This window comes from Leuciscus leuciscus (genome assembly GCF_965113295.1).
Source record: "Leuciscus leuciscus genome assembly, chromosome: 18".
Classification (NCBI taxonomy): Eukaryota; Metazoa; Chordata; class Actinopteri; order Cypriniformes; family Leuciscidae; genus Leuciscus; species Leuciscus leuciscus.
This window is the reverse complement of record NC_138742.1, coordinates 2464798-2492613: the sequence shown is the minus strand read 5'-3', so window position 1 is coordinate 2492613 and position 27816 is coordinate 2464798. Positions and strand designations below refer to the sequence as shown.

General features: G+C 36.5%; 2 protein-coding genes and 3 long non-coding RNA genes across 7 annotated transcripts in view; 3 read left to right on the top strand and 2 right to left on the bottom strand.

The window, feature by feature from the left end:
• LOC309481079 (protein NLRC3-like) overlaps positions 1 to 4441 on the top strand; it is a 39163-nt gene extending 34722 nt beyond the window's left edge. For all 3 annotated transcript variants that reach the window (XM_082145839.1, XM_082145841.1, XM_082145840.1), the window contains 2 exons: positions 980 to 1153; positions 3954 to 4441. In XM_082145839.1, coding sequence (XP_082001965.1) covers positions 980 to 1153; positions 3954 to 3960 — 181 coding nt within the window. In that variant the 3' untranslated portion in view covers positions 3961 to 4441. The remainder of the gene's footprint in view (positions 1 to 979; positions 1154 to 3953) is intronic.
• Positions 4121 to 27816, bottom strand: part of LOC309481172 — a 238649-nt gene continuing 214953 nt past the window's right edge. The window contains exon 2 of the long non-coding RNA XR_014199930.1: positions 4121 to 4626. This is a non-coding gene — a long non-coding RNA (uncharacterized lncRNA). The remainder of the gene's footprint in view (positions 4627 to 27816) is intronic.
• LOC309481156 lies at positions 13367 to 15820 on the top strand. Its single transcript, XR_014199914.1, has 2 exons — positions 13367 to 15543; positions 15633 to 15820. It is a non-coding gene; the product is annotated as an uncharacterized lncRNA (long non-coding RNA).
• Positions 18406 to 27816, top strand: part of LOC309481069 (uncharacterized protein) — a 384000-nt gene continuing 374589 nt past the window's right edge. Inside the window, 8 exon segments of the mRNA XM_082145806.1 lie at positions 18406 to 18641; positions 19060 to 19156; positions 19396 to 19509; positions 22051 to 22176; positions 23324 to 23419; positions 23616 to 25343; positions 26537 to 26608; positions 27596 to 27769. Coding sequence (XP_082001932.1) covers positions 19107 to 19156; positions 19396 to 19509; positions 22051 to 22176; positions 23324 to 23419; positions 23616 to 25343; positions 26537 to 26608; positions 27596 to 27769 — 2360 coding nt within the window. The 5' untranslated portion in view covers positions 18406 to 18641; positions 19060 to 19106.
• Positions 19519 to 27816, bottom strand: part of LOC309481171 — a 47352-nt gene continuing 39054 nt past the window's right edge. The window contains exon 3 of the long non-coding RNA XR_014199929.1: positions 19519 to 20519. This is a non-coding gene — a long non-coding RNA (uncharacterized lncRNA). The remainder of the gene's footprint in view (positions 20520 to 27816) is intronic.

The window sequence follows — 27816 nt, the reverse complement described above, 5'->3', positions numbered from 1 at the left end:
GTGAAGCAAGGTTCCACGTTTTAATGAATGGTTAAACGACTGATCTTTCCAACACTGAACTCACGAGACGTCTGAATCGGTGTATAACAGATCGGTAACACTTTACAATAAGGTTCCATTTATTAAACTCTAGTTATAACTACATTAGTTAACATTAACTTTTAATAAACTGCACTTCTACAGAATGTATTAATCTTTGCTAATGTTCATTTCAACATTTAATAGCCTACATTATTGAAATCAAAAGTTGTATTTGTTAACATTTAGTTAATGCACTGTGAACTAACATGAACAAACAATAAACAGCTGTATTTTTATTAAGATTAATAAAGATGAATACATTCAGTAACATGTATTGCTCATGGTTCATGTTAGTAATAAACTAATGTTAAATCAAATCATATTGTAAAGTGTTTCAAAAAAATAATTAACAGAACACCTTAAAATAAGAACGTAAGGTGTGCTTACCCCCTTTAGTACAGCCTATATGGTTAGCAAGATTTAGCCTTAATAAACTACAGCATTTAAACTGAATGGTAGCCTATTCAATTGTAGATGGTAGAAAATAAGACTATTAGTTAAAATAAACTTTTTAATGCTACTTTTTCTCCCTGCTTTTTTATATTGATATGATTATATACCAAAATAATCTATTAAAGAAGGATTTTTATCTTACAAAGCTATGAAATCCATAGGTAAAATCACAGCTTTTTTTTTTTTTAGTGTTGGCCACCGAAGACCATTTTTGACCCAGGTAAAAAACATTGGGTTTACATGTTTTATGGGGACTTTCCATAGAAATAATGATTTTTATACTCTACAAACTCTATAATCAATCCCCTAATCCTAACTGATGAATTTTCACAATGTGAACTAATGAGTATTTGTATATATTTCATATTGACAGGATTATGTTATTTTTTTAAGTGTCATGTTTATCTCTGGATATAGGCTTAATGTGTGTCATTGTTCTCTACAGGTTGAGTGTGTGTGGTGTGACAGATGAAGGTTGTGCTGCTCTGGCTTCAGCTCTGAGATCAAACCCCTCACACCTGAGAGTTCTGCATCTGTCATATAATAATCTAGGAGACTCAGGAGTGAAGCTGTTAGAGGATCTGAGGGATGATCCACATTATAAACTGGAGACACTGAGGTAAGAATAGTTTAACGATTTTCATCATCATATTTTTATTTAAAGTTCAAATGGCTGATTTACTCTGTAGGTCTCTGAACTTTAAACTGTGTTTAATATGAGTGTAATTCTGCTCATACTGTTGTGACTGATTGTGAAAATAATATTAATGTTATTTCCAGCTTTTCCCCTTTAACTGTCTCTATAGGCATCTTTACACAGCGAGTTAAGGCTGCTCTAAAGCGGCTCTGTGTCTGCTCAAAGTTCTGTGGAAAGACACAATGCCGCATGAAAGCAGACTTAAAATATGCCGGGTCTGACCCGCCTCAGCCCCTAGTGTCAAAGATGACTCTGATATTGTTTTGTTCAGTGTAAATGAACGCGATCTTGTGTCGCTCTAAACTACGCCATTGTCATGACAACCAAACGCTCGGCGCGAGAATCAAGAAGCGGAAGACTAAACATATCGGCCATAATCCATATTGTTTTAGCCAAATTAAAAAATGTCAGCCAACAAGAGACAATAAAGTAAAAGTGTCCTGTACTCACATCGTGAAGAAACCACCAGAATAACAGAGTCGACGTGTGTAATCTTCCTCTGAAGAGACTGGCAGATCAACACGCTTCTACATTTCTCTCAGATACGCTAAATGCTTATTCACCGTCACTGTGTGATATTATATTCCAGAAATCATCTTCTTGAGGACGATATTTCACACACACACACACACACACACACACACACACACACACACACACACGACAGCAGAATTATTCTTTCTGGCTCTTTGAAAAACATGAATGAATCCTGCGGCGATCGACCCGGTGTAATAATTCATAATATATTTGTAGCATTTGTTCCATCTGGAATAGTTTTATTAAGAAATATAAAATAGCTCTCAGTACCACAGAATTATGACAAACATCAGAGCGTGAGATCGCTATATCACACAGAGGAAATCTGAAATTCTGTGTTTTTATTTATCTTGAGTTTTATTCCTTTAATATTTAATTAGTTTTAAATTCATTTTATAATACTTTGTTGAAACTGTAGGGGAGAGCCGGGACGGTTGAAACACTTTTCAGATAAACGTCGTTTTCTAAGATAAGGTTACAGATAGATTATTTTTGTTTTTGTGATCAACAACTCACATATGTGTTCTGTTAGTATCATGTGTTATTCGGTACAAATATATAATGATTTAAGTAAAAATTTACTTTGAACAGTAGTTGTGCTTTGTTTCAATCGTCCCGCCTGAGCGGGACGGTTGAAACACAGGGGCGGGACGGATGAAACATAACAGTTTAAATGGCAACTATTCATCTACTGCTTGATTTTATGAACAATACCTGACAAGTAAGTTATGTAGATATTGTTACAAACATATTTTTTATATATTTTTTTTATTTAAAGGTTCATATTAACAATTTTGTTCTGTCGTCATATAAAAAAATAGGCGATAAGCCTATTCGCATTTTGCGTGCTCTTTCTTATAGGCTATTTTGACGAAGACAGACAAATCCGTTCACAATTCATATTCTTACATCTCTTTCTTGAGTCATATCGAGTGTTTGCTAGTTGAATAGCCTGTTATTATGAAGAAAACGAGGTCAACCGGAAGACGATAGGCTAAATTAAATTTATTGAAGATTGCACAATAGGCCTATTGATGATTATTAAAAAGATAACGTGTTGCGTAATTGAAAATGAATTTGTATTAAAAGAATCACAAGTCAAGGAACAGTAGCCTATATGAATTATGAACCGTATAGGGTAAATAACCATCTATGAACAGCCTATAGGCTAAATAACCATGAACAGGTAAAATTCATGTCACAATGATCACAGATGTAATGTGTTTTCATTATTTATTGCAAAACACTTTTTATTCAATGCTTAAACACGTAAACACCGTGTGACCACATTAACAGCGGTTTTATGACCAGGTTTAACTGGAAGGATGCGCTGTCGGGACGGTTTAAACACTGTTTCAACCGTCCCGACAGCGCCTCCTGTCAGTTAAACCCGTTTTTCCCTTAAACTAAAAAAACTCTGATATTGCACACTTAAGGGTGTGTTGGAGTACTAATATACCTGCCGTATTATCATTACAATAGCACATGAAACAATAAATACAACTTGTCAGTCAAAAAAAAGTACCAAAGAAAGAATTCACTTTTTGCACTCAAAAACAGCTTTCCGGCTCTAACTTTAAAACGGAATGATGTAAAGAATAAATGTTTTCGCGGGTCTGGCAGGCATTGCGTGCTGTACATGCTGACGAAATCTGACGTACATGACATGAGTGGTTTTCAAGGAAATCTCAATGTTTCATCCGTCCCGCGTTTCAATCGTCCCGCCTCTCCCCTAGTTTTAAAATAGTAATGTTCAAAGTATTATTTCCCGCGATTTTAATAACTAATTCCTGTGTAAATGCATTTATGTTCTCGGCGTCAGAGAAGCAATAAACATTCTGTGTAAATGCACATTTTGTGATTTTATGCCGCTTCAGATTTGGTTTGTGTGTAAAGACGCCTTATGTGTGTGATAATCTGAGATCTGGGTTGTTATTAACTGATATTAAATGTGTAGTGAGTGTAATGGTCATTTCTGCTGGTTCTGGATCAGCTGTCCGGTGTGTGAAAGTGACCTTTCATGTGCTTTTGAGTTTGTAAAGTGACTTTGAGCATCAGAGAGAAGCGATATGATCATGCTTGAGAATGAATTAATATAGATTATCTAGTTAGTTTTCTTATGAAAAGATGTGACAGATGTAATATCTCATACTGCATATGTGACTGTGTGTGTGTTTTATTTTAGCTTATAGATGACAGTGTGATCTTGTGCTGATCATCTGATGGTGAATAAGGATCCACTACAGAGACTCAGTCAACAGAATCAACAGAGACTGAAGATACAGTGACTTCACTGTTAGAAATGAAGACTTCATTTAGATTTCAGCGATCCTCTGACAGACCTGATGAGGCGGCAGTGAAACACCTTTTATTTCACAGCAAATTACAGTTTCTCATTCATAGATTAATCATTTTATGTGTATAAACGCACAGTAACTCAAAAAGCTCTGAGTTTTGTCACAGAGTAAATAAAGAGCCTGAATATCTCTGTGTTTGTGTTGTACCAGCAGAGGGAGACAAAGACTGATGAAATATTCATTTTTCATAATTATGAGAAGAAGAAGAAACAGTTCAAGCTCACTTTTGGAAAACAATGGAAGCTCAAGTTTATACATCATGTTTTTAATAATGGTTGCATTACATGTGTATTAATGTATTAAAGGGGTCATATGATGTGTTTTCATGTTTTCTTTTTCTTTAGTGTGTTATGTAGATGTTTTTGCATGTATAAGATCTACAAACTTACAAAGCTCAAAGTCTCCTACAAAAGATTTTGGTGCTCGAGCCCCTTTTTCAAAATGAATCAGAAGTAAATTTCGAAATTTCGTTTAGTGGCTGAAATTATAATTTTTTTTTTACTTTTAAAACGACATTTTCCAAAATATGGGCAAAAATTTTACACTAAACCAACCATGTACAATTATCCATGTTATCCCTATAAATGACATTTAAAAATGTGGGTCTTTTATAAAGTGAATTTTACATAAAAAGCTGTTTTTGTATAAAAACCTATTTTAAAAAAAAACTTTTTAAAATGTATTTATATAACTTTAAAATGTAGCATAAATAATGCACAAATGTAGAGTAAAAACATTAATAAACAGAGTAAAATTACATTTGTAAAAAAAAATTAAAAAAAATATTATTCTGTTTCAAAATTGCATGTTATATTCTGGGGTCCCTGGATACCCAAATACAACGAGTGTTGGCCCAAATGAAGATAATCAGAGGGTTAAGGGATACAATTATTGACTACAGGGGGACTTTAAGTAAATATTTCAGGTCAAAGAGGTTGCGTCACTGGGACTTTTATTTTGAAGTGCTGTCAGCCGCGGCTTCCGGTTGTGTGAAAGCATGCTCGTCATTGAGCGCAGCTGTTTATGGTGTTCTTCAGGTTTATTCGTACGACCAGCACACTTTTAAATACTTCATCTTTTACACGAAACAAGCCCTTTAAGAGTGTCATCATGTGTAAATAGTGATGAGGCTTCCTGAACCACTGAGACCTCGCAGCCCATTGCTTCTCCCAAAGGTTCATTACTTTTTTTTTATTTTTTTTATTTTTTTATTAAACAAACTCATGTACAAACAATATGGCTTACATCTTTTTTCAACATTCCACTGGAGCAGGTGCAACAACAACAACAAAAAAATATATATATAATAAAAAAATTTTTTTAAATAATAATAATTATAATTAAAATAAGTAAATAATAAAATGAAATTATAGCTAGGGCTTTGATCGCATAGTATATTTTTCAAATAAATAAAGAAGTTTCATAGCTTGTTTACTTTCCATTATGTTAAGGGCTTTGGTGAAAGAAAGAAACTCGTTATGAAATACATAGAACCTAGGTTTCACTTTCATATATTTACATTTGTGAATGTAAAATTTTGCAAGAATAATTATAATATTTACCAGGAAGTCCCACTCATTATTGTCCAATACAACTCCATAAACAATGTCATTCTGAGAAAAAGGTTCAATACGGATCTTTGTGTGCAGCCAGTCGTGGATATCAGTCCAGAGAACTTCAGAGTGCATACATTGAAAAAATAAATGAACAGAAGTTTCAATATCATCACAAAATACACATTTGTTCGTTTCAAAACCACATCTCTGTCGCAATAGTTCACCAGATGGATACACACCATTTAAAACCTTGAAATGGATTTCTTTCGCTTTTGGATTTATGGGAAATTTTAAGTATTTAGAGCGTAATGAATATATAGTATCTTTGGTGAAAATGTGTTTAATTGAGTTTCGAAAAGACAATAAAGGGTGTGTAATATTATCAAGCATCTTTCTAATCGTTTTATTAGGAATTTTCATACTCTTGAAATCACAGTTTCCAACTAATAGATGTGGAAGATTAGGGGAAATTTGAGTTGAGTTCAAAACAATCTCTTGAATCAAATTTAATGTAGGAATGGGAATGGCACTCATTATGGAAGCGAAGGAATTGCGATCAACTAAAAGATCATATTTAAGACAAAAAATTCCGTATGTCATCACACGCCCATTTCCATCAGTCAAATGAATAAGGACCAAATACCTTTATCCATCCAGTCCTTTTTATATAAGGGTTTGTTTTTAACTGTAATGTATCTGTTGTTCCAAATCGGCGTGTTATGCGGGGTGAAATTATGGTTGTACAAAAGTTTCCAATATAAAAGGACTTGCTGATGAAATAGGGACAATTTGACCGGAAGTTTCTGGATATTAAAATCACATTTTAACAGGAAGTCAATACCTCCAAACTTTTTGAAGATTTCACTGGGGATATGATACCATAAGCTCTTATTGTTAAGGAAAGATTTCAACCAGTTAATTTTCAGTGTTCCATTAATGAAATCAAAGTCAATAGCCTGTAGGCCTCCTTCTTTGTATTCTTTGGTCATTTCTGTTCTTTTAATATAGTGCATTTTCTTTTTCCAAATATAATCAAAGTTGATTTGGTTGACCTTTTTGATGGCTCTGTTAGGGATGGCCAACGAATACGCCGGGTAGATCCATCTGGATATACTTTCCATTAGGCCTCGTTTACACTGCAGGTCTTGATGCCCAATTCTGATTTGTTGCCTATATCCGATTTTTTTGACTGTCTGTTTACACATTCTTTAAATTGTGACCCATATCCGATTCATGTGTTTACACTTGCCATATAGGCTACTATCTGAAACATATCGCGCATGCTTAAAGGGTTAAATTCTCTTGCACAAATAGACGAACACAAAATATGTTTCATGCTCTGCGATATGCAAAGTTGCCAAACACCACTTTTGAATAAGAAACAATGTCTATAAAACTCGTTAAAACTCCACGAATCACAAGCGTGTCGGTGAGAACACTCGTTAAAACAACATACACACAGCCGAACTTGACTGCACATCACATATTTGACATTATTGATACTGCTTTCATTCGTAATGCAACGGACCGATCTACGGCACATACATTAAGGGCTGTTCACTGTTATACAATAAAGAGCCTGCACAGCGACAAGAAATAGAAATTAACACAAAAAAAACTGCCTAGAGCCTGTACTTACACAACACTGACAGGAGTTGCGCTCAGGAGTAGAGCAGCTGTGAACAATTTTCTTTTTTGAGCGGCTGCGGACAAATTCTTTCTATGCACACACAATATTACATCACAATCTGCGCGTATGTTTTAAAAATATAATTGAATATGTAAATAGTCCTAGCACTTTTTAAATTTAAATAGCCCACTTAAAGCGTTTATTACAAATAAATTACTAATTGCTTGAAATGAATAAATGTAAATTAACAAAAAATTTCGTTAAATTTACAGTCATATGAAAACACTTCCTGTGACCCTCTCCACATTCCTCTCCTACGATGACAACGTTTCGTCGGGCCATCCGTCCCTTTGCAGATCTGCGTCGGGGTTTCTCTCGTCATTAAACCGCGGAGACGTTGCCTAATGCCTCAGAAAATCCGATCTTCCTGTTTACATGACAGTCGCATTGGCACATATCCGATTTATTTCCACATATGAATGAGGCCTGAAACCGATCTGGAAATATCCGAATGCATGCGTTTTTTTCTTGTTTACACTGTCATAGAACACATCCGATCTGTGTCACATGTGAGCAAAAAATCGGAATTGGGTCACATTTCACTGGCAGTGTAAACGGGGCCTTATAAGAAAGACCCGCCCAAGTAAACTAATGTCTCTCAATAACCAGTTTAGTTTGACATTCGGTTATTATTCTCCACACATTCAAATTTTCACTTTCAGCTGGGTTTCTGGATATGTGAATTCCTAAGTATTTGACAACAGATCTTATAGGAATGTTGTATGCTTCTGTTAAGTCACTTTGATGAATTGGCATTAATTCACATTTGTTCAAATTAAGTTTAAGCCCAGAGGCACTCGAGAACGTATTAATTGCTTGTATTATCTTAGGAGTCTCAGTTAGGTGTTTCATAAAGATGGTCGTGTCATCTGCAAGCTGGCTAATGACAACAGGTATCCCCATAACATTCAATGGAGCAATGTCTGAATTTTTTATAAAAAATAGAAAGCATTTCTGTGGCAATTATAAAGAGAAAAGGAGAGATAGGACACCCTTGTTTGACCCGCCGTTTAATAGCAAATCTTGGTGACGTACCACTTGGTAACGAAATGGAGCTATTTTAATTATCATAAAGAGACTCTATGGTGGCTCGAAATTTGTTCCCAAAGCCTAAAAGTTTTAAACACTGAAAAATAAAAGGGTGTTCAATAGAGTCAAAGGTTTTATAAAAGTCTAGAAATAAAATAAAACCATCATCCTCTATTAAATGATTATAATCTAGGAGATCGATCACCAAAACGGATGTTATTGTGGATTGATCTGTCTTTCATAAATCCGGATTGGGAGTCACTTATAATTGTATCTAGTTTACTTTTTAATCTATTAGCATAAGCAAGGGTCACAATTTTATAATCAGTATTCAATAACGTGATAGGTCTAAGGTTATCCAATATTTTGGAGTCTTTACCGGGTTTTGGGATTAAAGTAATTATGCCTTGTTTCATAGTGGGCGGAAAAGATAAATCATCGGTTGCTTCCTTTAACATGAGAATGAACGGATTTTTTAATAGATCCCAAAAGTGTCGGTCGAAATTGGAAGTAAGGCCATCACAGCCGGGAGATTTATTTAAAGACAGGTTTTCTACAGCTCTGTCTAGTTCAAGAAGAGTGATATCAGCTTCACGTAACTCTACAAATTCGTCATCAATACAGGGTATAAGATCCTTAATATGGTTGAAAAAAGAGTCTGAATCAATCGCAGAGAAGGTAGACGAGTATAGCTTACTGTAAAAAGAAGTCAATTCCTTTTTGATCAAGGTTGGATCTGTACATAGTTGGTTTTGAATTAATAAAGTTTTAATTGAATTTCTCTCTTGCCGTCTTTTTTCTAATCGGCAGAAATAAGCTGTGCTTCTTTCACCATCTTCAGTCCATTTAGCTCTGGATCTTCTGCTTTTTTGAGATAAATCTCATCAAGTTGTGTTTGTAGAGTTAGTAATTTCTGTTTATCATTATCATTTGGTAATGCCTTATTACAATGAATGTTTATTTCTTTAATTAAATTAAGTTCTGCTAGTTTGTTATTTTTGTGAAATGATTTCCCAAAATGAATGGAGAATTCTCGAAATTTGAATTTTAGAAACTCCCACTTTGAAACATAAGACATTATAGCGTTGTCAGTCATCACTTCAGTAATTAGAGATTTAATGCCATCACAATATGCTTGACAATTTAATAAAGATGAATTGAATTTCCAATAGCCCTTATTTCTGCAGGAGGCTTAAAGGCCAACTTGATGACCGAGTGATCAGACAGAGGAGCTGCTGACATACAGCAGTCTGAGACAGAACACATCATTGAAGCAGAAATTAGCCAGAAGTCAATCCTGGATTTGAATGTACTATTCGGTTTGAACCAGGTGTATTGTCTAACACTGGGGTGTACAAGGCGCCAGGGATCTACTAAGTTATGATTGCCACAGAAATTAGATAAGGCAGGGTTATGAGAGCTATGTTGACACTTAGAGGGGTATCTATCCAGATGTTCATCATAAACCATATTGTAGTCTCCTCCCACAATTATATTTGCAAGTGGGTAGGTGAGTTTTAGATTTTTAATATTGTCTGAAAGCTCTGTAAGTAATAATTTATTTTGAGCTGGGTTGTTAAAGCCATAGATATTAGCAAGAATACAATACTGATCATCAATATTCAAAACACAGATTAGCCAGTGACCATTGTTACTAAGTTTAGAGGCCACCAATTTGCCAGGAGAGTTACAAAACAGAATGGCCAGTCCAGCTGATTTCGTGGAGCCATGGTCAAAAATGATTTTATCCCCCCATTGATTGGTCCAGAATTTTTCATCTTCCTGCTTTGAGTGTGTTTCTTGTAATAAAACAAAGTTTGCTTTCTCGCCCTTACAAAACAAAAAAATTGATTTTCTCTTAGTAATATCTCTTAAGCCCCTAGCATTCAAGGAAATACAAGAAAAATCAGCATTCATTTTAAACAACTAGCAACCGCTAGTAAACAGTAACAAGTTTTACTGACTGAAGAGAAGTCAAAAATGAAAAAGACAGAAGGCCCGCAAAGGTAAGTGTGGGCAGAGTCCCTTCAATATCTTAGAAAATATAACTTAACTTAACCATCCAACCTTATTATCACAGGGGAAATAAAGACCCTATTTAGTGCTTGAAAATTTTAGGTTTTATCTATCAGTATACCTCAGGTGTTTTCATTAAGTGATTCTGTGTCCATCAATGTAACCGTCTCCTCCTCTGTAGTAAGCTCGTTTCCCAGCCGCCCGTGCTTGTTGTATCTTCGGCCACAGCGTTACTCGAGCCTCCCTGTCAGCCTTGCAGAGGTCTTCGATAAATCCAATCCCCAGTTCTTTGCAGATGAAGGAATCCTTGGTCATCTTCCACAACGCATCTCGGTGTAATCTCTGTGTAAACTGGACGATGACCTGCCTGGTCCTGTTCACCTCACGTCTTCCCAGTCAATGAGCCGAGTCCACGATGTGGTTGATGTTCGGAGCCCATGCAGGGGAGATTTTTATCAGCAAGTTGGCAACCATTTCTGGTGTGTTTTCTCCTTCACATTCCTTTATCCCTCGGATTCTGAGGTTCCAACGGCGCTTGTACCGTTCCAACTCCAGGACTCTTTCCATTAACATAGCGTTGTCTTTTTTAATCACTGACACCTCCCGCTCCGTGGTTTGTAGCTGAGTTTTGCAGTCTTTGATCTCCGCCGCATTGAACTCCACCGCTTTAGCCATGCTAGCTAGCATAACTGAGTTCTGTTTTATTTGGGTACCGAGGCCATCCACTTTATCAGTGAGATTTTTTATCGCTTCTAGGACGGCTTTCGTACCTTCATCTGTAGTCGAGTCCTTCATTTTGGTGGTTGGTTGGTTTTTAACTGGAGAGAATGGGTCTTTTCTTTTGAGGCTCTCAGTCGAAGTTTCCATCTTTGCTGCGTAGTTGTGGTGGGTAGCGGCCGTGTCTCGGTGGGCTGGAGACGGTTTCATGGCTCAATTCTTTCTCAACAATGAATTTCAAGAGAGTATAAATCTTGGAAGGTCTGTTGAAGGCAGTTGGATGGTTAAGTTATTTAAAATTTGGGACAAGCAGACAGCGCTCAGAAGTAATGATGCACCCGGTCCGCCATCTTGCCAACCTCAAAGGTTCATTACTCGAAGCTTCATTCAGCATTGCTCACTAGTGACACCTAGCTACTGTGCAAATACATAGCAGACAAATTAATTAATTTTGAACCAATGTCCATTGCCTGGGTATAAAATAAAATATGTATCTTTCTCTGTCTGAATTTATTTATGCAGAGACAACTGTCACATACACAATGAATTAATTATTCATCAATTGTTTGGCTAGTGACAGTATGAACAGCAAAAGTGACACTGTGTTGAGTGCAGTGCTAATGGTGGAGGGAGTGTAATAAAGTAAACTGCAACAGAATAGTCTGGGGTGGGAAAAGTCCCTCTTCTTGGACAAAACCTCTCCAGCCACAGAGGATGCAGGGGAACATAAAAATGGCAGTGCCAGCTGGTGTAAATGAGGACACTGATGCTTCTGTTGAGCTCAGACAGGGGAGGATCTCCTCTTTCTTGCTGGTTCCATTACCAGGAAAAAGGAAGAGGTCACAAAAAGCAAACAAATCAAAAAGCAGTCCAGTCCAGATCCAAAAATACAAAGCAATCCAAATAATCCTATCTAATTAATATAACAAGACTATAATATAGCTAGGCCTACTATAATTAATAATAACAATATACTATAACTATTCTAACCTGATATAATGTAATAATATACAGCCCTAACACATATATGACACAATAACGACAATGACAATGGGAGTTCTCTAACTCTCTGACTCTCTGACACTACAACTGCTTCTGCTTCTCCTGCAACACCCACAAGGTGGCGCGAGTTTCGAACCCCTTTATCCGGAAGCGACACTCAGACCGAACCGATGACGTATCCACACAAACCGAGGCCTCGTTTGTCATTAGTCACGTGATTTTCACGTTAACAACACAAGCCTCGAATCGCGGCTTCATCTGGCACGGCCATTTATTCTCGACACAAGCTCCGACGCCTCGGTTCAAATGTCACATCATGCTGGGGGCTCAAGATGGCGACGTGAGCGGTTGGTGTATTTTGAGCTGAGACAGAGAAACATAGGGTCCACTTAATTTAATAAGATTTAAATTGTATATGGTTGCTTAGTATTGCTAGTTATGCATTTGTAAAGACACTTTTGGAGACTTTCAACAACAGGTTTGTGTGTAAACGGTACTTTCTCAGCCGTTTGGTCGACATACACCGCGAAAGATGGAGAATTCTGTGGAGATGGAGACTGAATCTGCAAAAGAAAAAAGGTGTATTAATGATCTCCATTCTTATAGTTGTAAAGTGGTTGAAGGAGGTAACTGTAATACAAATCCTAATTCTCCAGTGAAACGTCCACCACAGAAAGCTAAGAATGATGGAGGAAATGAACTTTCTCTGACTGAGATGCAAGAGAACATCATTCGCATTCTGACGGCGAAAACTGACGAACCATCCGATCAAATTGACATGGCCGTCAAACAAAGCACTCTACAAATCGAAGGACTCAAAAAATCACTCGATAACTGTTATCCAGACATTGCTGATTTAAAGAAGGAAAGTGCATGTCTTAAACACAGAGCGTTTGAATCTCAAAAGAAGATTCACGAAATGGAGCAGAAGTTAAACGATGCTGAGCGATACAACAGGCGATGGAACTTGCGTCTCTATGGTTCCCCTGAGAGACCAGAAGAAGACGTTAAAGCGGTTGTGAAAGAAATATGCAAAGAGATCCTTCCAGAAACTGAATGCACATTTGTGACAGGTGCCATCGATGTAGTCCACAGGATTGGCAAACCTCCAGAGGTGAAGAGCAACGTCACACCGCGACCAGTGATCATCAGGTTTCTTTCACGGACGGCAAGAGACTTGGTATGGTACACAATTTGTATTTATATTTTGTAAATTTTTTTCCAGGTATATTGCAGAGCATTATATAGAAGATATTTATGCAACAAACAATAGTTTAAAAGACCCTAAAGTCCATGAGCCAGGGCCCCAAATTTGGTCCATCGGTATCATCTGGGGGGACAAAGTCTCATAGTGATTTTTGGCAAGGTATACACCCCTAGTACTAGAAGAATCCCGATAGCAGTGCAGGGGTGGAAGCGAAATCACTGTTTTCAGCTCATGAAGTTACTAACCCCCTAAGATTAATTCTGTTTTTGAAATCTGGTGTATATCTGGTTTAGGCTCATGCGAGGGATATTGTCAATATTCTATAATATGCTTCTTGGTATCGTTGGAAAGGGGACCTTTTAGGCTTTCATTTAAGCCCAGTACTGAATCTGTCTGACAAACACAGAGGTCACATGACTTCTTTAAACCAGAAATAACACACATTTTTTCACAATTTCCACCTAAACTGTATGCTTTCTTTTATCCCTGTGGCATGAAAGAACACCACAGACACAAAACTCAACAACTTCAATACTCAAGGCACTCTGATGACTCAGAAAATGTATAATATACCCATACTATTTATTTGCGAGAGCCTTAAATTAGATTTCAAAATAGTCTTCAGAATAGAATAGAGCCAATAGAATGGACAGATAGAATACCCTATTAGTCCAGGGCCAAATGGCCTATTTATTCATGTACAGTTGTAATAAAAAGTAATTGTTTCAAAAGTGTTGTCAACATAACGCTTGGAAGTGGTTTAACAAAATGTTTCTATCATGTATTTTGATATTCACCCACTTTCAGTTAGAATGTCAGAAAGTAGCTCATGCACGGCATGTTGATGGATTTGACGAGGTTTTGTCAGTTTTGTGAAAAGATTGTTGGTTCAGTTGACTGGTTATAACAACACTACCAACACTACCAACCAATAGTGATTATCTAGCAGGCTAGCTAGCTTGCAGGTTAAACAGTGTAACAGTAATAATAACACGGAGTAAAAGTTGATCGATTTCAAAAATTCGACACAAAGTTCATGTAAAATATTATTATTTTTTTGTCGTCAGTTCATAATAATAAGTAAAGTTAGAAGGGAAATCCCGGGAAAATGATCTCCACTTAGAAAAGGTGGTCTGCACCCACCGCCATCTTGGCCATCCGCCCCGCTTCTAATTGACTTCACTTGTCTCCGTTGAATCCAATGGGAGTCGCTGTGTCCAGTTTATATACTGTCTATGTTCCAAACACTGATAGTTCCAGCGCTAAACCCCATTCATGTTCAGTGTTTCTGAAGTACGCTCGCTGGTAAGTTGAAGAAATTACTGCATTTTTGACATTTGAACGCATTAGCCGTCCTCTCATGAATTTAGTTGCAATTTATGTAGCCAACTTTAGTTAATGTTTATTGGAAGATAATAGTTAATTGCAGCTAGCTTACATGACCAACACTTCATTAACGTTAGCTACCAGTCAGAAATGTGTAAATTCAATACTGAGGTCATAGTTAAATGTGATGTTGCACTATATTGTATTCAGAGGTTTTTTTGTCAACCTTATTTACATATTATGGTCAGAATATTAGAAATACATCTGGATATAAAGCAAATAAGTACAGCAGCTGCACCCCCACAAATAAGACCTCACTGCTAAAACGTGTAAATGAATGTAAAAAATCCTGAACATTATAGAAAAGCAGAATTTATGACTGAGCTTTGTATATATACGGTATCATAATGCAATAAAAATATAGAATTATATTTTCCCTAATTTGCATAATTTGTTGGATGAGCAAAATAATCAACCAGCTTCTTCCATAATGTTAATGTGTAAGAATAACAATTTGGATAACAATAGTGGTTTGTATATATATATATATATATATATATATATATATATTTGTTCTCATTTAATTTCAAATTATGTACAGGAGTACAGAGTCAAAATAACAGAAATCATGACAAATGTCCAAATAGGTATAAACTCACTTCTGTAATCTCAACCCCTGAAAATGTTTAGGAAACATAGGCTTTCAATGTGTATTTAATCTGTCCTTCAGTGTATTAACTTTAACACCGTTTCCTCTTTCTTTACCACTACCAGTTCTCTCCAACAGCATCAGGCATTGTTCAGGACCCGGTCTCCTCTGGGGCCGATGACACGCTCTGCTTCTGGCAGGGGAACGCTCTCACCCAAACATCCAAGTAACTACCATTACTTATAGTGTGGAGTTTGAATGCTTTTGTTATCAATATATGGCTGAGCGTTTGACTGATTCTCGATTCACCGCCAGGTCTCCAGATTATCCTGCAGCGTCGGTAGCAGAATGTAATGGCTACTGTGAACACTTGTATTCCTCTTCTGGCCTGCTTTCTGCCATCTTTCTCTCCCTGTAGGAAGTCCAACGAGTTTCTTTGAAGACAGATATCTCCATAGATAGAATATATAATTGGGGGCAATAAAGTGTATTTCTTTCATTCATTCATTCATTCAATTAAATGTTTTGTTAAATGCAATTGGTTGCCTTGTATATTTTTTTACTGTTGAACAAACGTCTTTCTTGACGTGAACTGAGCAGCTTTAATTGATATTCACTTGTTGTGCAGGTTTATGTGAATGTATTTTAACATAACATTAGTTTAGTTTAGTTTAGTTTATTTGTTTATTTGAGCAGTAAACATTCTGCTCAAAAGGAGTGATGAAGCAAAAGAGCTTATAAGCGCCCTCCCCCAAAATTAATACAATAAAATGTATCATTTCACAATAATACACAGGAACATAGTGCAAAAGGAACAAAACAACAAGGAAACAAGGAAACAACAGCAAAAAGAAATGACCATTTACTAGTTGGCCTTTACATTTACATCTATGCTGTGAGGTGCATTAAAAGACGAGGTTTTATGACCCCTTTGGGAGGGTCCCTCTCAACAGATCCATAGCTCGCCTACAGTAATTCTCTTTTTTTGTAATTCTGAGCAATTGAATCATAACCGTTCAGAGCAACAACACTCTTCCTTAATTAATAAAATGTAAATTGATCCTAATGCTCCCCCTAGTGGCAACTCATTTCTTCTTCTCGATACTTTTCAAAAATCTTTTGTTTGTATTTATATTTGAACAAAGTTGATGTTTGGACATCGTTTCATCTCCATCTCCAAATTATTCCACAATTGTACCACATTAACTGTAGGGCTAAAACTTTTCAAAGTTGTACTATGTTTCTGAGTTCTAAAGTTAAATTCATCACGTAATTCATAACAACCAGTACGTTCTTGGAACCTTCTTTGTATTTGGCTTGGTAACAATTTGTCCCTTGCTTTGTATAACATCTGTACTGTTTGGAACTCAGTAATGTCACAAAACTTCATGATCTTTGATTTTAAAAATAATGAGTTTGTGTGGTCCAAAAACCCAACTTTATGAATGAATCGGATTACTCTTTTTTGCAGCATTACTATTGGTTTTAATGAGCTTTTATATGTACTACCCCAAACCACAGTACAATAATGTAAATAGGGCAAGATCAGAGAACAGTATAACGTATGTAGAGCATTGATGTTTAAAATATACTTTACTTTTGCAATTACTGAAATGCTTCTTGATATTTTAGTGGTTAAATATTTAATATGAGATTTCCAAGTGATTCTATCATCTATAATAACTCCAAGAAATTTGATTTCATGCACCCGCTCTATAACAACACCCTCTATCTGAATTGCTTCCTGAGCATTTAAATTACAGTTGCCAAATATCATCATTTTGCTTTTACTCAGATTTAATGATAATTTATTTCGTTTGAACCACGTAATAACACGTTTTAGTTCCAAGTTAACAATTTGACACAGTTCTAGAATTGAAAACCTTCTCTAAGATTTTTGAGAATTGCGGTAAAAGGGAAATAGGCCTGTAGTTAGTAAAGAGATGCTTATCTCCTGCCTTGAACAGAGGAATCACTTTTGCTACTTTCATACTATCAGGAAATTGGCCAGTTTGCAACGATAAGTTACAAATGTATGTTAACGCCTTACAGATACTTTCAATAACACTTTTTAAGGTCTTCATATCCATGTCATAATAATCTGTCGAGGTTTTATTTTTACACCCTCTAACAATATCCAGTATCTCATTTTCCTCAACGGGATTGAGAAACAATGTCTTAGGATTTGTGTCTATTAGCTCACAATTATAGATCTCAACATTTGCAATTTTTGCGGCAAGGTTCGGGCCAACATCTACAAAAAATGTATTAAATGTGTTGACTACCTCATTCATGTTATTTATAGTTTTATCCTCATCTTTGAAGTATTGCGGATAATTGATCATTCTAGGTTTATTTCTAATTAAAGTATTTAAGATATTCCATAAGCCTTTAATATTATTCTTATTGCTATCTAGCAACTTATTATAATAATCCTGTTTACATTTTCTAACGATACCTGTCAATTTATTTTTATATTTCTTATATTTATCCTCCGCTTCTTTTGTTCTATCATTTATACATTTTTTGTAAAGTGAATTTTTTTTCTTGCATGCATTCAGCAATCCCTTAGACATCCATGGGTTTTCCTTGCACTTTTTTATTGGGCATTTTTTATCACACACTTTTTTGAAAAACTCGCACAAACTCATCATATGCCTTGTTAGTGTCATTCTCTCTGTATATAATACTCCAATCTCTCTCTAACATTAGGATGTTAGTAATTATGACCATAGAAGCACGAGGAAAATATATACAGTAAATACTGTAAATGTATTATACCTTATGGGAGCAGTCCCCCTTCCCTCCAAAATTAAACGCACAAAAAAATGTATTCAATTCAAACGGCTTTATTGACATAAATGTTTCAAGAACAATGTGTGTGTATGTGTATATACACTACTCTCTATGGCTCTGATATATACCAACGTACCATCACGTCACATATGCAAATATATAGTCTCAAATACAACAATTTCATTGGCTGCTGTGCTTGTTATGGTGCCTGTTGACACGGTCAAAATCACGCGTTTCGTTTAAAGATTTTTGACCCCGATCGCTCGCCATACTCTGTTTACGTCTCTCTCTCTCTCTCTCTCTCTCTCTCTCTCTCTCTCTCTCTCTCTCTCTCTCTCTCTCGTCACACATAGAAAGTGAAAGTAAGTTTTCCTGTCGCCATTTTAATCAGGAGAAATGCGAAATACGACACGGAATAAAACAGAACATCAAAGTGTTTATCAACCATTATAAAGGGATTTAAGTGTAGTTTTATGATGTTAAAGCTGGAGGATTTGAGATCCTGTATCTTGTAAAAGTTTGATCAAGGTGAGTGTTCATGTGTGACTTTCTCATATTAATATGAATCTCTGGAGGACATTTTACGTGATTGATTGATATGAAATCTTAAATAAAGGTTTTTAATTTTTCACTTTAATGTTTCCTTTGTGTTTCGTGATGTTTGTGATTCTCCAGAAGTTTAGCTTATGTGTAAACATACATAGGCCAATTCACACAAATGTCAACAAGTCTTTTCTCGGATCAGTGTGTGTCGATGTGGGTCGGGGTTTGTTTTCTTTTTCACCCGAACATCAACGGTCGACTTGTGTGTGTGAAAAGGCCCTGTGAGCTTGAGTTAACGCAGTCACATGATCCTTTTCTCCCACACTCCAGATATGTTCAGCTAAATTATGAAGGTTGTTTCATTTAATCATTTAATTTAGTGTGTGAATGTTTCTTCATTCAGAGTCAGTGGAGGAGATCAAACTCATCAGATTCTCCTGCAGCTTCATCATGGCTGATTCACAAGGATCCAGAGATGGAGATTGTTCTCCAGGATGCAGGTACTTTCAACAAACATTACATTACCATTACCCCCACACCTCCACCCCTCCACACACACAAACACAAACAGATCAAAGACAGTTACAGAAAAAAGATGATTTTTTTGCCCCCTTTTTTTTTTTAACTAAAATGAAATATTCAGTAAAAAGATAATTGTTTCCTCAAAGTACTTTTTGATGCAGGATAAATGTATTCACAGTAATCTAAAGGATTAAACTGAATCTGTTCTCTGTTCCAGTTCAGTCCAGCAGAAGAGCTCAAACCCAGAGTCCAGCTGTGTGTCTATGAAGAGTAACTGGTCTATGGATCTGCCAATAGCGTTTAAGAATAGAGACAAGCGGCCTGATCTCAGGTATATCATTTCTATAAAAGATGTGCTTATAGTGCGACACTTTTGAATTAGAATCATCATTTTTCTCAGTCAGTCAGTCTAATACTAGCAATGACATCAAGTAAATGTAAGCTGAGATCTTTTCCACCTTTATATAATGGAGTAGGTGTAAAACTGAGTGGATTTTTAACTGCTGGTTCAGGGCCCGTATTTATCAAGCTTCTCAAAGAGTCATTTTAGTCTTAAAGGGTTAGTTAACCCAAAAATGAAAATTCTGTCATTAATTACTCTCCCTCATGTCGTTCCAAACCCGTAAGACTTTTGTTCATCTTCAGAACACAAATGAAGATATTTTTGATGAAACCTGAGAGCTTTCTGTCCCTCCACTGACTGCAACGTCATTGGAACTTTCAAGGCCCAGAAAGGTAGTAAAAACATTGTTAAAATAGTCCATGTGACTCCAGTGGTTGGTTTGATTCGTGGTTCATCATTTGTTGTTCGTTTAACGTTCTTTCTCAAGGTAGAAAAGTCAACAGCTTAAACGATGGCTCTTAGAAAGGCTCTTTTATTTTATCAAACTGCCAAAAAAACTTAAAAAGCAAAACAAGAGAAAATGATTTTAATGCAAGCAATAAAAAAACTGCACACATCAGCTGTGGAATAAAAGAAAAGAAATGCACAATTAACTAGATTAAGGCTTACTCCTGTTTTAATGTAAACCCTGTCCATCACCCACAAAGCTTTCACAAAGTTATTCTTGCCACTGTAACGTATGGCTTCCTAAAGACAAGTTTATGGGTAAATAAATGAATAATAATAAAAAAATAAATCAGGTCTCAACATTAAGCCTTTTCATTTGATTCTCCTTAGTTCGGTCATTCACTTGTCCGAGTAAAAACATTTGTTTGTCCAGGAATAAAAATAGTTTTTTTTTGTGTGTGTTGTAAATATAATTTATTCTGAATCAATATTCTCATCACTGTTCAGTCAGCTTTGACATATATAAATCGGCATATTTATGATATTTTAACCTTTATAAAGGGCATTTTTCCCTCATCCCTAATCGATTCCCTAATCGCTTATTTCCCTAATCGCTTCCCTAATGCATCATCTTTCATTTAAAATTCTTAAATTTCATCAATAAATTAAAATAGAATAAGAAGATGCTAAAGGGATGTTACCAATCAAATTAAACTGCATTAAATAATGTAATGAGATTATTTTAATTATGTTTTGAATATACAATTGGAAAGAATGATACTTTTAAACACGAAACTAAACCGCCAGTAGGAGGCGGCAGGAGACCGAGTCATTGAGTCATTTACTCAAACGATTCATTCAAACGCCTGATTCATTCAGGAATGAGGCAGTTGTAAATGTTTACCCGGCAAAGCTTTAAAGCACGAGAAAATAATGAACTTTTGTGATTGTGAATAAGTGCAGAGTCCTGTGAGTGTAACTCTAGCGCTGCGTTAACATGTGATGTGAGTTTTACAGTATTGGGACTGAGCGCCAGAACTGCAGCTGATAGAATGTGATACTACCATATTTCTTCAAAAGCAGATCGTGGAGACATTAAATCATCCACGATCAAAAATCGTGATATCGCATAAGCACAAGTATAAAACGACTGTTATCATGTCTGAAAACAAACACAAGTAACGGAGTTTACAAAACTGTATCGCACGCGTGCTTCAGTGGGACATTTATTCATCACACAGACCAATCTTTTCGTAACTGTACAGCCCTGCAATGAGTATCACAATGTATTCTTTTGAAAATTATTTATTGAATGATTATTAGTGTTGAATGTAAACTCCTCTTAGGAATTTCACCATTCAATGGGAATTTATCTGAGTATATTCTTAAATAAGGAAATCTATTCAGTGATTGGTCCATGCCTATGTCATCATCCAAAATCCCGTTTGTGGCACAGCAAAGTGTTGTGAATCATCTCTAAGACTGACACTTAAGATTTAGTCCTACACTTCACTTAAATTACGACTGAGATGCTTGATAACTAACTTCTAAGCACAGCTTTGAGCCAAGAGTTGTTTTACTCTTAAGTCCATTCTTAGCAGTGTTCTTGTGAGTAATTCTCAGAGGCTTGATAAATACGGGTTCAGATTTGTTGAAAGCTTCACGGTGTCTGGTCAGAACAGTGATGTTTCACAGCAAGAGTAGCGTTACTAGAGTACAGTAAGGTGGTTTATCTTTAAAGCTCAGCTAAACATTGGTCTCTTTAGTCGGTCCTCCATTGTGCCTTTGAGAAGAGTCATGTGATCATGGTTGATGTTCATCTGAGTTGAATCATTCTATAATTCTATAGTTGATTTCAGTTTGTTTGCTTTGAATTCCTAATTCCTAATATTACCGGTTTTCTCAGTCGCTTTGGTACAATTGTTGAATCATGCTTAACATTTTTAAACCAGTGAGTTAATTTCTCAAAATAATTGTAATCAAAGTTTGAAACACAGTGCAAAACAGTTACAGACATTAAAGCAAAAGTACACAACATTTATGTGGTCTTTTATAAGTCTGTATTCTTTATATTTTACTTAGTTTGAAACCCAGTTCAGTCCAGCAGAAGAGCTCAAACCCAGAGTCCAGCTGTGTGTCTATGAAGAGTAACTGCTCTATGGATGCGCCACTAAACTTTAAGATTGGAGACAAACGGCCTGATCTCAGGTATATCACTTCTATAAAAGATGTGCTTATTGTATTTTATTTGTATGAAATTGTTATTAATATACAGCAGTTTAATGAGTTACAATCTTGCTGGTTTCGGTCTATTAAAGCTCCAATATGTAACAATTTTGTAATAAAGTTTCCGAAAATAACTTGCACAGTGTGATATATTTCCTCCAGTTGTGTACTTACAATATCTCAAAAGTCTCCAAAGATTTTTTATTTCAGAGAAATTCCGATTTTAAATAACTGTCCGTCCCGGAAAAGAAATGTCGCCTCTCAGTGACGCAATGTCCGCTCTATCCTTTTTTTCCGGTGTGGACCATGTGATAGGATATTCCACCACACCGGAATATCACATGATCAAATGCGGAAGTGGTGGTTCTAGCGTTATCCATAGACTGTATGGTTATAGCTGTTATGGATCACGATTACTCTTTGGCGAGTATTGAAGTGCCAACAAAACGAAAGCGTCCATATTCGGATACACGCAGACTGTGTAACAAACGGAGGAATAAAACCGGATAAATATCGGCCAGGCGTTTTGGAGATGGAGAGAGCTGCGCGACAATCTTGGACTTGACAGAGACTCTGCTCTCGCGAGTGTAGGCTATTAATAGACAGGTAAGCAAATACATTTTTTTTTATTGTACAAGTAACGTAATAGTTACAGTAAAGATGATTTTAATAGATATGAATTACACCACATGCCTGTAATAATATAGCATAACATTTCACGTTCCTTGCAGTTCATTAATTATGATGACATAAAATAATACGATTAGACATACAGGTAATACAAAAACGAATAAATTACCTCATCCGTGATCATGATTCATTAATTCCATTTTAGATACATCGCTAGATGATGAAAACGCATTAAAAACGACATCTCCCATCGTCACCTCCTTCATAGCGTCATCAAGCTTCGCCTTTGTTATTGTTGGAAACTGCGCCCTCTTGTGGTCAAAAATATTTACATAGTGGACCTTTAATGATCATCATTGTGCTCTTGTGTAAAGCTCTATGTGTTGTATTGTTAATACATTCACACACTGTAAAAGCTGTTGGTCTGTTACTCAGTTAATGAAACAATTACATCAATATCAGTGTGTCTGATTATTTACCCTCTTCATTCTGATTTAAGGTCAACTCTTCCATCCAGACCAGTTAAAAACAAAACTGTGTACAAGCCTGTGATTCAACCACAAGACTTTAATGAAAGCATGTTTCCTGGTTTCAGGTAAAATTCAGGACTTTGTTGTTGTTGTTGTTTAATTTTAGGTGCTGCAATTCACATCACACATCACTCACACACATGATTAATGATTTACACATTTCAGAAACCGAATGATGTTCTGTGTCCCATAAATAGTTTTGTTATTTATGGCTATTTACTTCTCTGACTTGTGTAATAATGTGGTATTTTAATCTTACAGCCATGACTCTAATCCTGCTGAAGTCCTCAACACATTGAGATCAAATCTGAGACAGAAGTTTGAGTGTTTGTATGAGGGAATATCAAAGCAGGGAAACCCAACACTCCTGAATGAGATCTACACAGAGCTCTACATCACAGAGAGTGGAAGTGGAGAGATCAATAATGAGCATGAGGTGAGACAGATCGAGACACAGTCCAGGAGAGCAGAAACAGAGGACACACCGATCAAATGCAGTGACATCTTTAGACCTTTACCTGGACAAGACAAACCCATCAGAACTGTGCTGACAAAGGGAGTCGCTGGCATTGGGAAAACAGTCTCTGTGCAGAAGCTCATCCTGGACTGGGCTGAAGGGAAAGAGAATCAGGACGTCCAGCTCATATTTCCACTCGCTTTCAGAGAGCTCAACTTGATGAAGGACAAAACACTCAGTCTTTCAGATCTTCTTCATCTCTTTTTCCCCAAAACTAAAGAAATGAACATATCCAGAGATGAGTATAAAGTGTTGTTCATCTTTGATGGTCTGGATGAGTGTCGTCTGTCTCTGAACTTTAAGAGCGATGTGAGGTTGTGTGATTTATCTGAATCAGCCTCAGTGGACGAGCTGCTGAAGAACCTCATTGTGGGGAATCTGCTTCCCTCGTCTCTCATCTGGATCACCTCCAGACCAGCAGCAGCGGATCTCGTCCCCTCTGAGTGTGTCCATCGAGTGACAGAGGTACGAGGCTTCAGTGACACACAGAAGCAGGAATACTTCAGGAAGAGAATCAGTGATCAGAGTCTGGCCGACAGGATCATCTCACACCTGAAGTCCTCGAGGAGCCTCTTTATTATGTGCCACATCCCAGTGTTCTGCTGGATCTCAGCCACTGTTCTAGAGGAGATGTTGAGTGAAGCAGAGAGAGGAGAGATTCCCAAGACTCTCACTCAGATGTACACACACTTCCTGCTCATTCAGACCAACATCAAACATGAGAAGGACTATGAGAAGAAAGTGAAAGATGAAGACATGATTGTCAAACTGGGGAAACTGGCTTATCTGCAGCTTGTGAAAGGCAACCTGATCTTCTATGAGGAAGACCTGAGCGAGTGTGGCATTGATGAGGCAGAAGCATCAGTTTACTCAGGATTGTGCACTCAGATCTTCAGAGAGGAGTTGGGCTTGTGTCAGGGGAAAGTCTTCAGCTTTGTTCATCTGAGCATTCAGGAACATCTAGCAGCTCTATATGTGCATCTCTCCTTTATCAACAATAACATCAATGTGTTTGACCAGATTACCAAACCAACTAATGGAGGCAGAGTTTCCCTATCGGATCTCCATCGGAGAGCTGTGGATGAGGCTTTACACAGTAAAAATGGGCATCTGGACCTTTTCCTTCGTTTCCTTCTGGGTCTGTCAGTGAAGTCTAACCAGAGTCTCTTACAAGAACTGAAGACACAGACAGCAAACAGCTCTCACAACAATAAGAGAACAGCTGACTATATTAAAGAAAAGATCAGTGAGAATCCCTCTCCAGATAAATACATCAATCTGTTTCACTGTCTGAATGAACTGGGTGATCTTTCTCTAGTGAACGAAGCTGAACCTCATACGAGCTCTGGAGGATTACGTGCTGTGAAACTCTCCTCGTCTCAGTGGTCAGCTTTAGTGTTTGTGATGTTGTCCTCAGAGAAGACACTGCAGAGGTTTGACCTGAAGAGATTAATTGGAGACATAGATGATCGGTAAGTAACACTGAGTGCAATCATTACAGTCTAAAACATTATGAACAAAGAGAAACTCAGAGATCAGAGGTGTTTAAATCACGGGGCACAGACTGATTTCTGGGATATTGTAGATCATTTGCGTGTGTTCCTCAAACCGTGGCTGTGTCCTAGTAAGACTGCATATCTCGACTGCCACGTCATCAAGCGCCTCTGAAGGCCGTCTCAGTTTGAAGGATGTTTTGAAGACAGACTTCATTTTGTGTCTTTAATTCAGCTCATTTTGAAGGATGCATCAAGTATATCCTTCGTGTTCTTCAATCTCCCACAATCCTTTGCACACATTCTAATTAATGTAAAAGAACTGATGGAAAACGAGTCGGCACTGAGTTTATCTGAGTTCATTATGAAATGTAAGACACAGATAATGTATTCGGAGATGAAGGCATACATGTTATCTTTTGTTTCTGTGTAAATGAATCACTGAACACTAAACTGACAATAATGTAAGACACTGGGAGACACAGACGGCTGCCATTCACTGTATTGCATTCATAAAAAAGCCAGTTAATATAAAGATATTTAATAGGAAGTATTTTTCCTAAATAAAGTTTTAATATTATTATTATACAAGAAAAGAATTAAGAAAATAAATTAGATTAATGTCTCATCATCATTTTTCTTTATCACCAGTTGCTGGCAAAATGATGGACAATGATTCACATTTTGTGCGCATCATTTCCTGTGACAATAAAACTAAGTAAATTATTAAATGAACAAGTATGTAAATAAACAAGTAACAAGCAAACAAACTCGTGTGCTTAATTTCTACGAATAATTTGCTGATGCAGGTACAAAAATACTTTTTTCTTGCCCCCCCGCCCAACTCGGGAGTTAAATGTCTCCATGGTGATAACCATAGCAACGGACAGGACAAACAAACCTGATGTGTCATAATAGTGTTGTAGTGTAAATGCAGACTAATAGCCCTGCCACAGCAACACTAACGAGAAGAAGAAAACACTAATCAGTGACGGCTGAATACCAGGCTTCTACAGTTATAGATATAAAACCACTTTCATTAAAACAATTATTTGAGGGTATTTAGGAAGGTATAATGTATTATTTACTTATGATATGAATTATGATTATTATTATTATTATTAGCGTTAATAATTAACTTTAACTTTATTTTCATTTTTATTTTCAATTAGTGGCACACAGAACACAGTAGATGAAGTTCTCCAGAAGCTGATGCCTGTGGTTACAGCAACTAGATCCGCTTGGTAAGTAACACTGAGAACAAGCATCACTGTTAAAACATTATAACAGTTCTTACTTAAACATTATAAATTAATGGTTTAACAAAAAATATGAGTCACACTTCAGCTCTTACCTATCTGACCTGATTTGTGATCTACTTAACCATTCTTTATGATATATGTGTGAGAAATTTATATTCAAATATATGCATTTGTAATGTATGCATATAAACATTTATATATAATGTATGTAATGTATTCCATTTGATCAGTTTCATATAATCTTTCTCCCTCACATAGAGACATAATATCTTACAATAACAGTTAAATTTACTGATATATTGAATTCATTGTTTAAAAAAAGAGATATTGCACAAATTAATCACAATCACACACAGACACACACACACACACACACACACACACACACACACACACACACACACACACACACACACACACACACGTTCCTTAAAATGTTTACAAATACATTAAGCTCACTCACACACACACACACACACACACACACACACACACACACACGTTCCTTAAAATGTTTACAAATACATTAAGCTCACTCACACACACACACACACACACACACACACACACACACACACACAAACACACACACGTTCCTTAAAATGTTTACAAATACATTAAGCTCACTCACACACACACACACACACACACACACACACACACACACACGTTCCTTAAAATGTTTACAAATACATTAAGCTCACACACACACACACACACACACACACACACACACACACACACATACACACACGTTGGGTTTACATGTTTTATGGGGACTTTTCATAGAAATAATGATTTTTATACTCTACAAACTCTATAATCAATCCCCTAATCCTAACTGATGAATTTTCACAATGTGAACTAATGAGTATTTGTATATATTTCATATTGACAGGATTATGTTATTTTTTAAGTGTCATGTTTATCTCTGGATATAGGCTTAATGTGTGTCATTGTTCTCTACAGGTTGTGGAGCTGTGATGTGACAGATGAAGGTTGTGTTGCTCTGGCTTCAGCTCTGAGATCAAACCCCTCACACCTGAGAGAACTGGATCTGTCTGATAATAATCTAGGAGACTCAGGAGTGAAGCTGTTTTCTGCTGTACTGGCGAATCCTCACTGTAAACTGGAGATACTGAGGTAAGATCATACGTTACTCTCACATGAAACTGTCACTAATGGCGTTT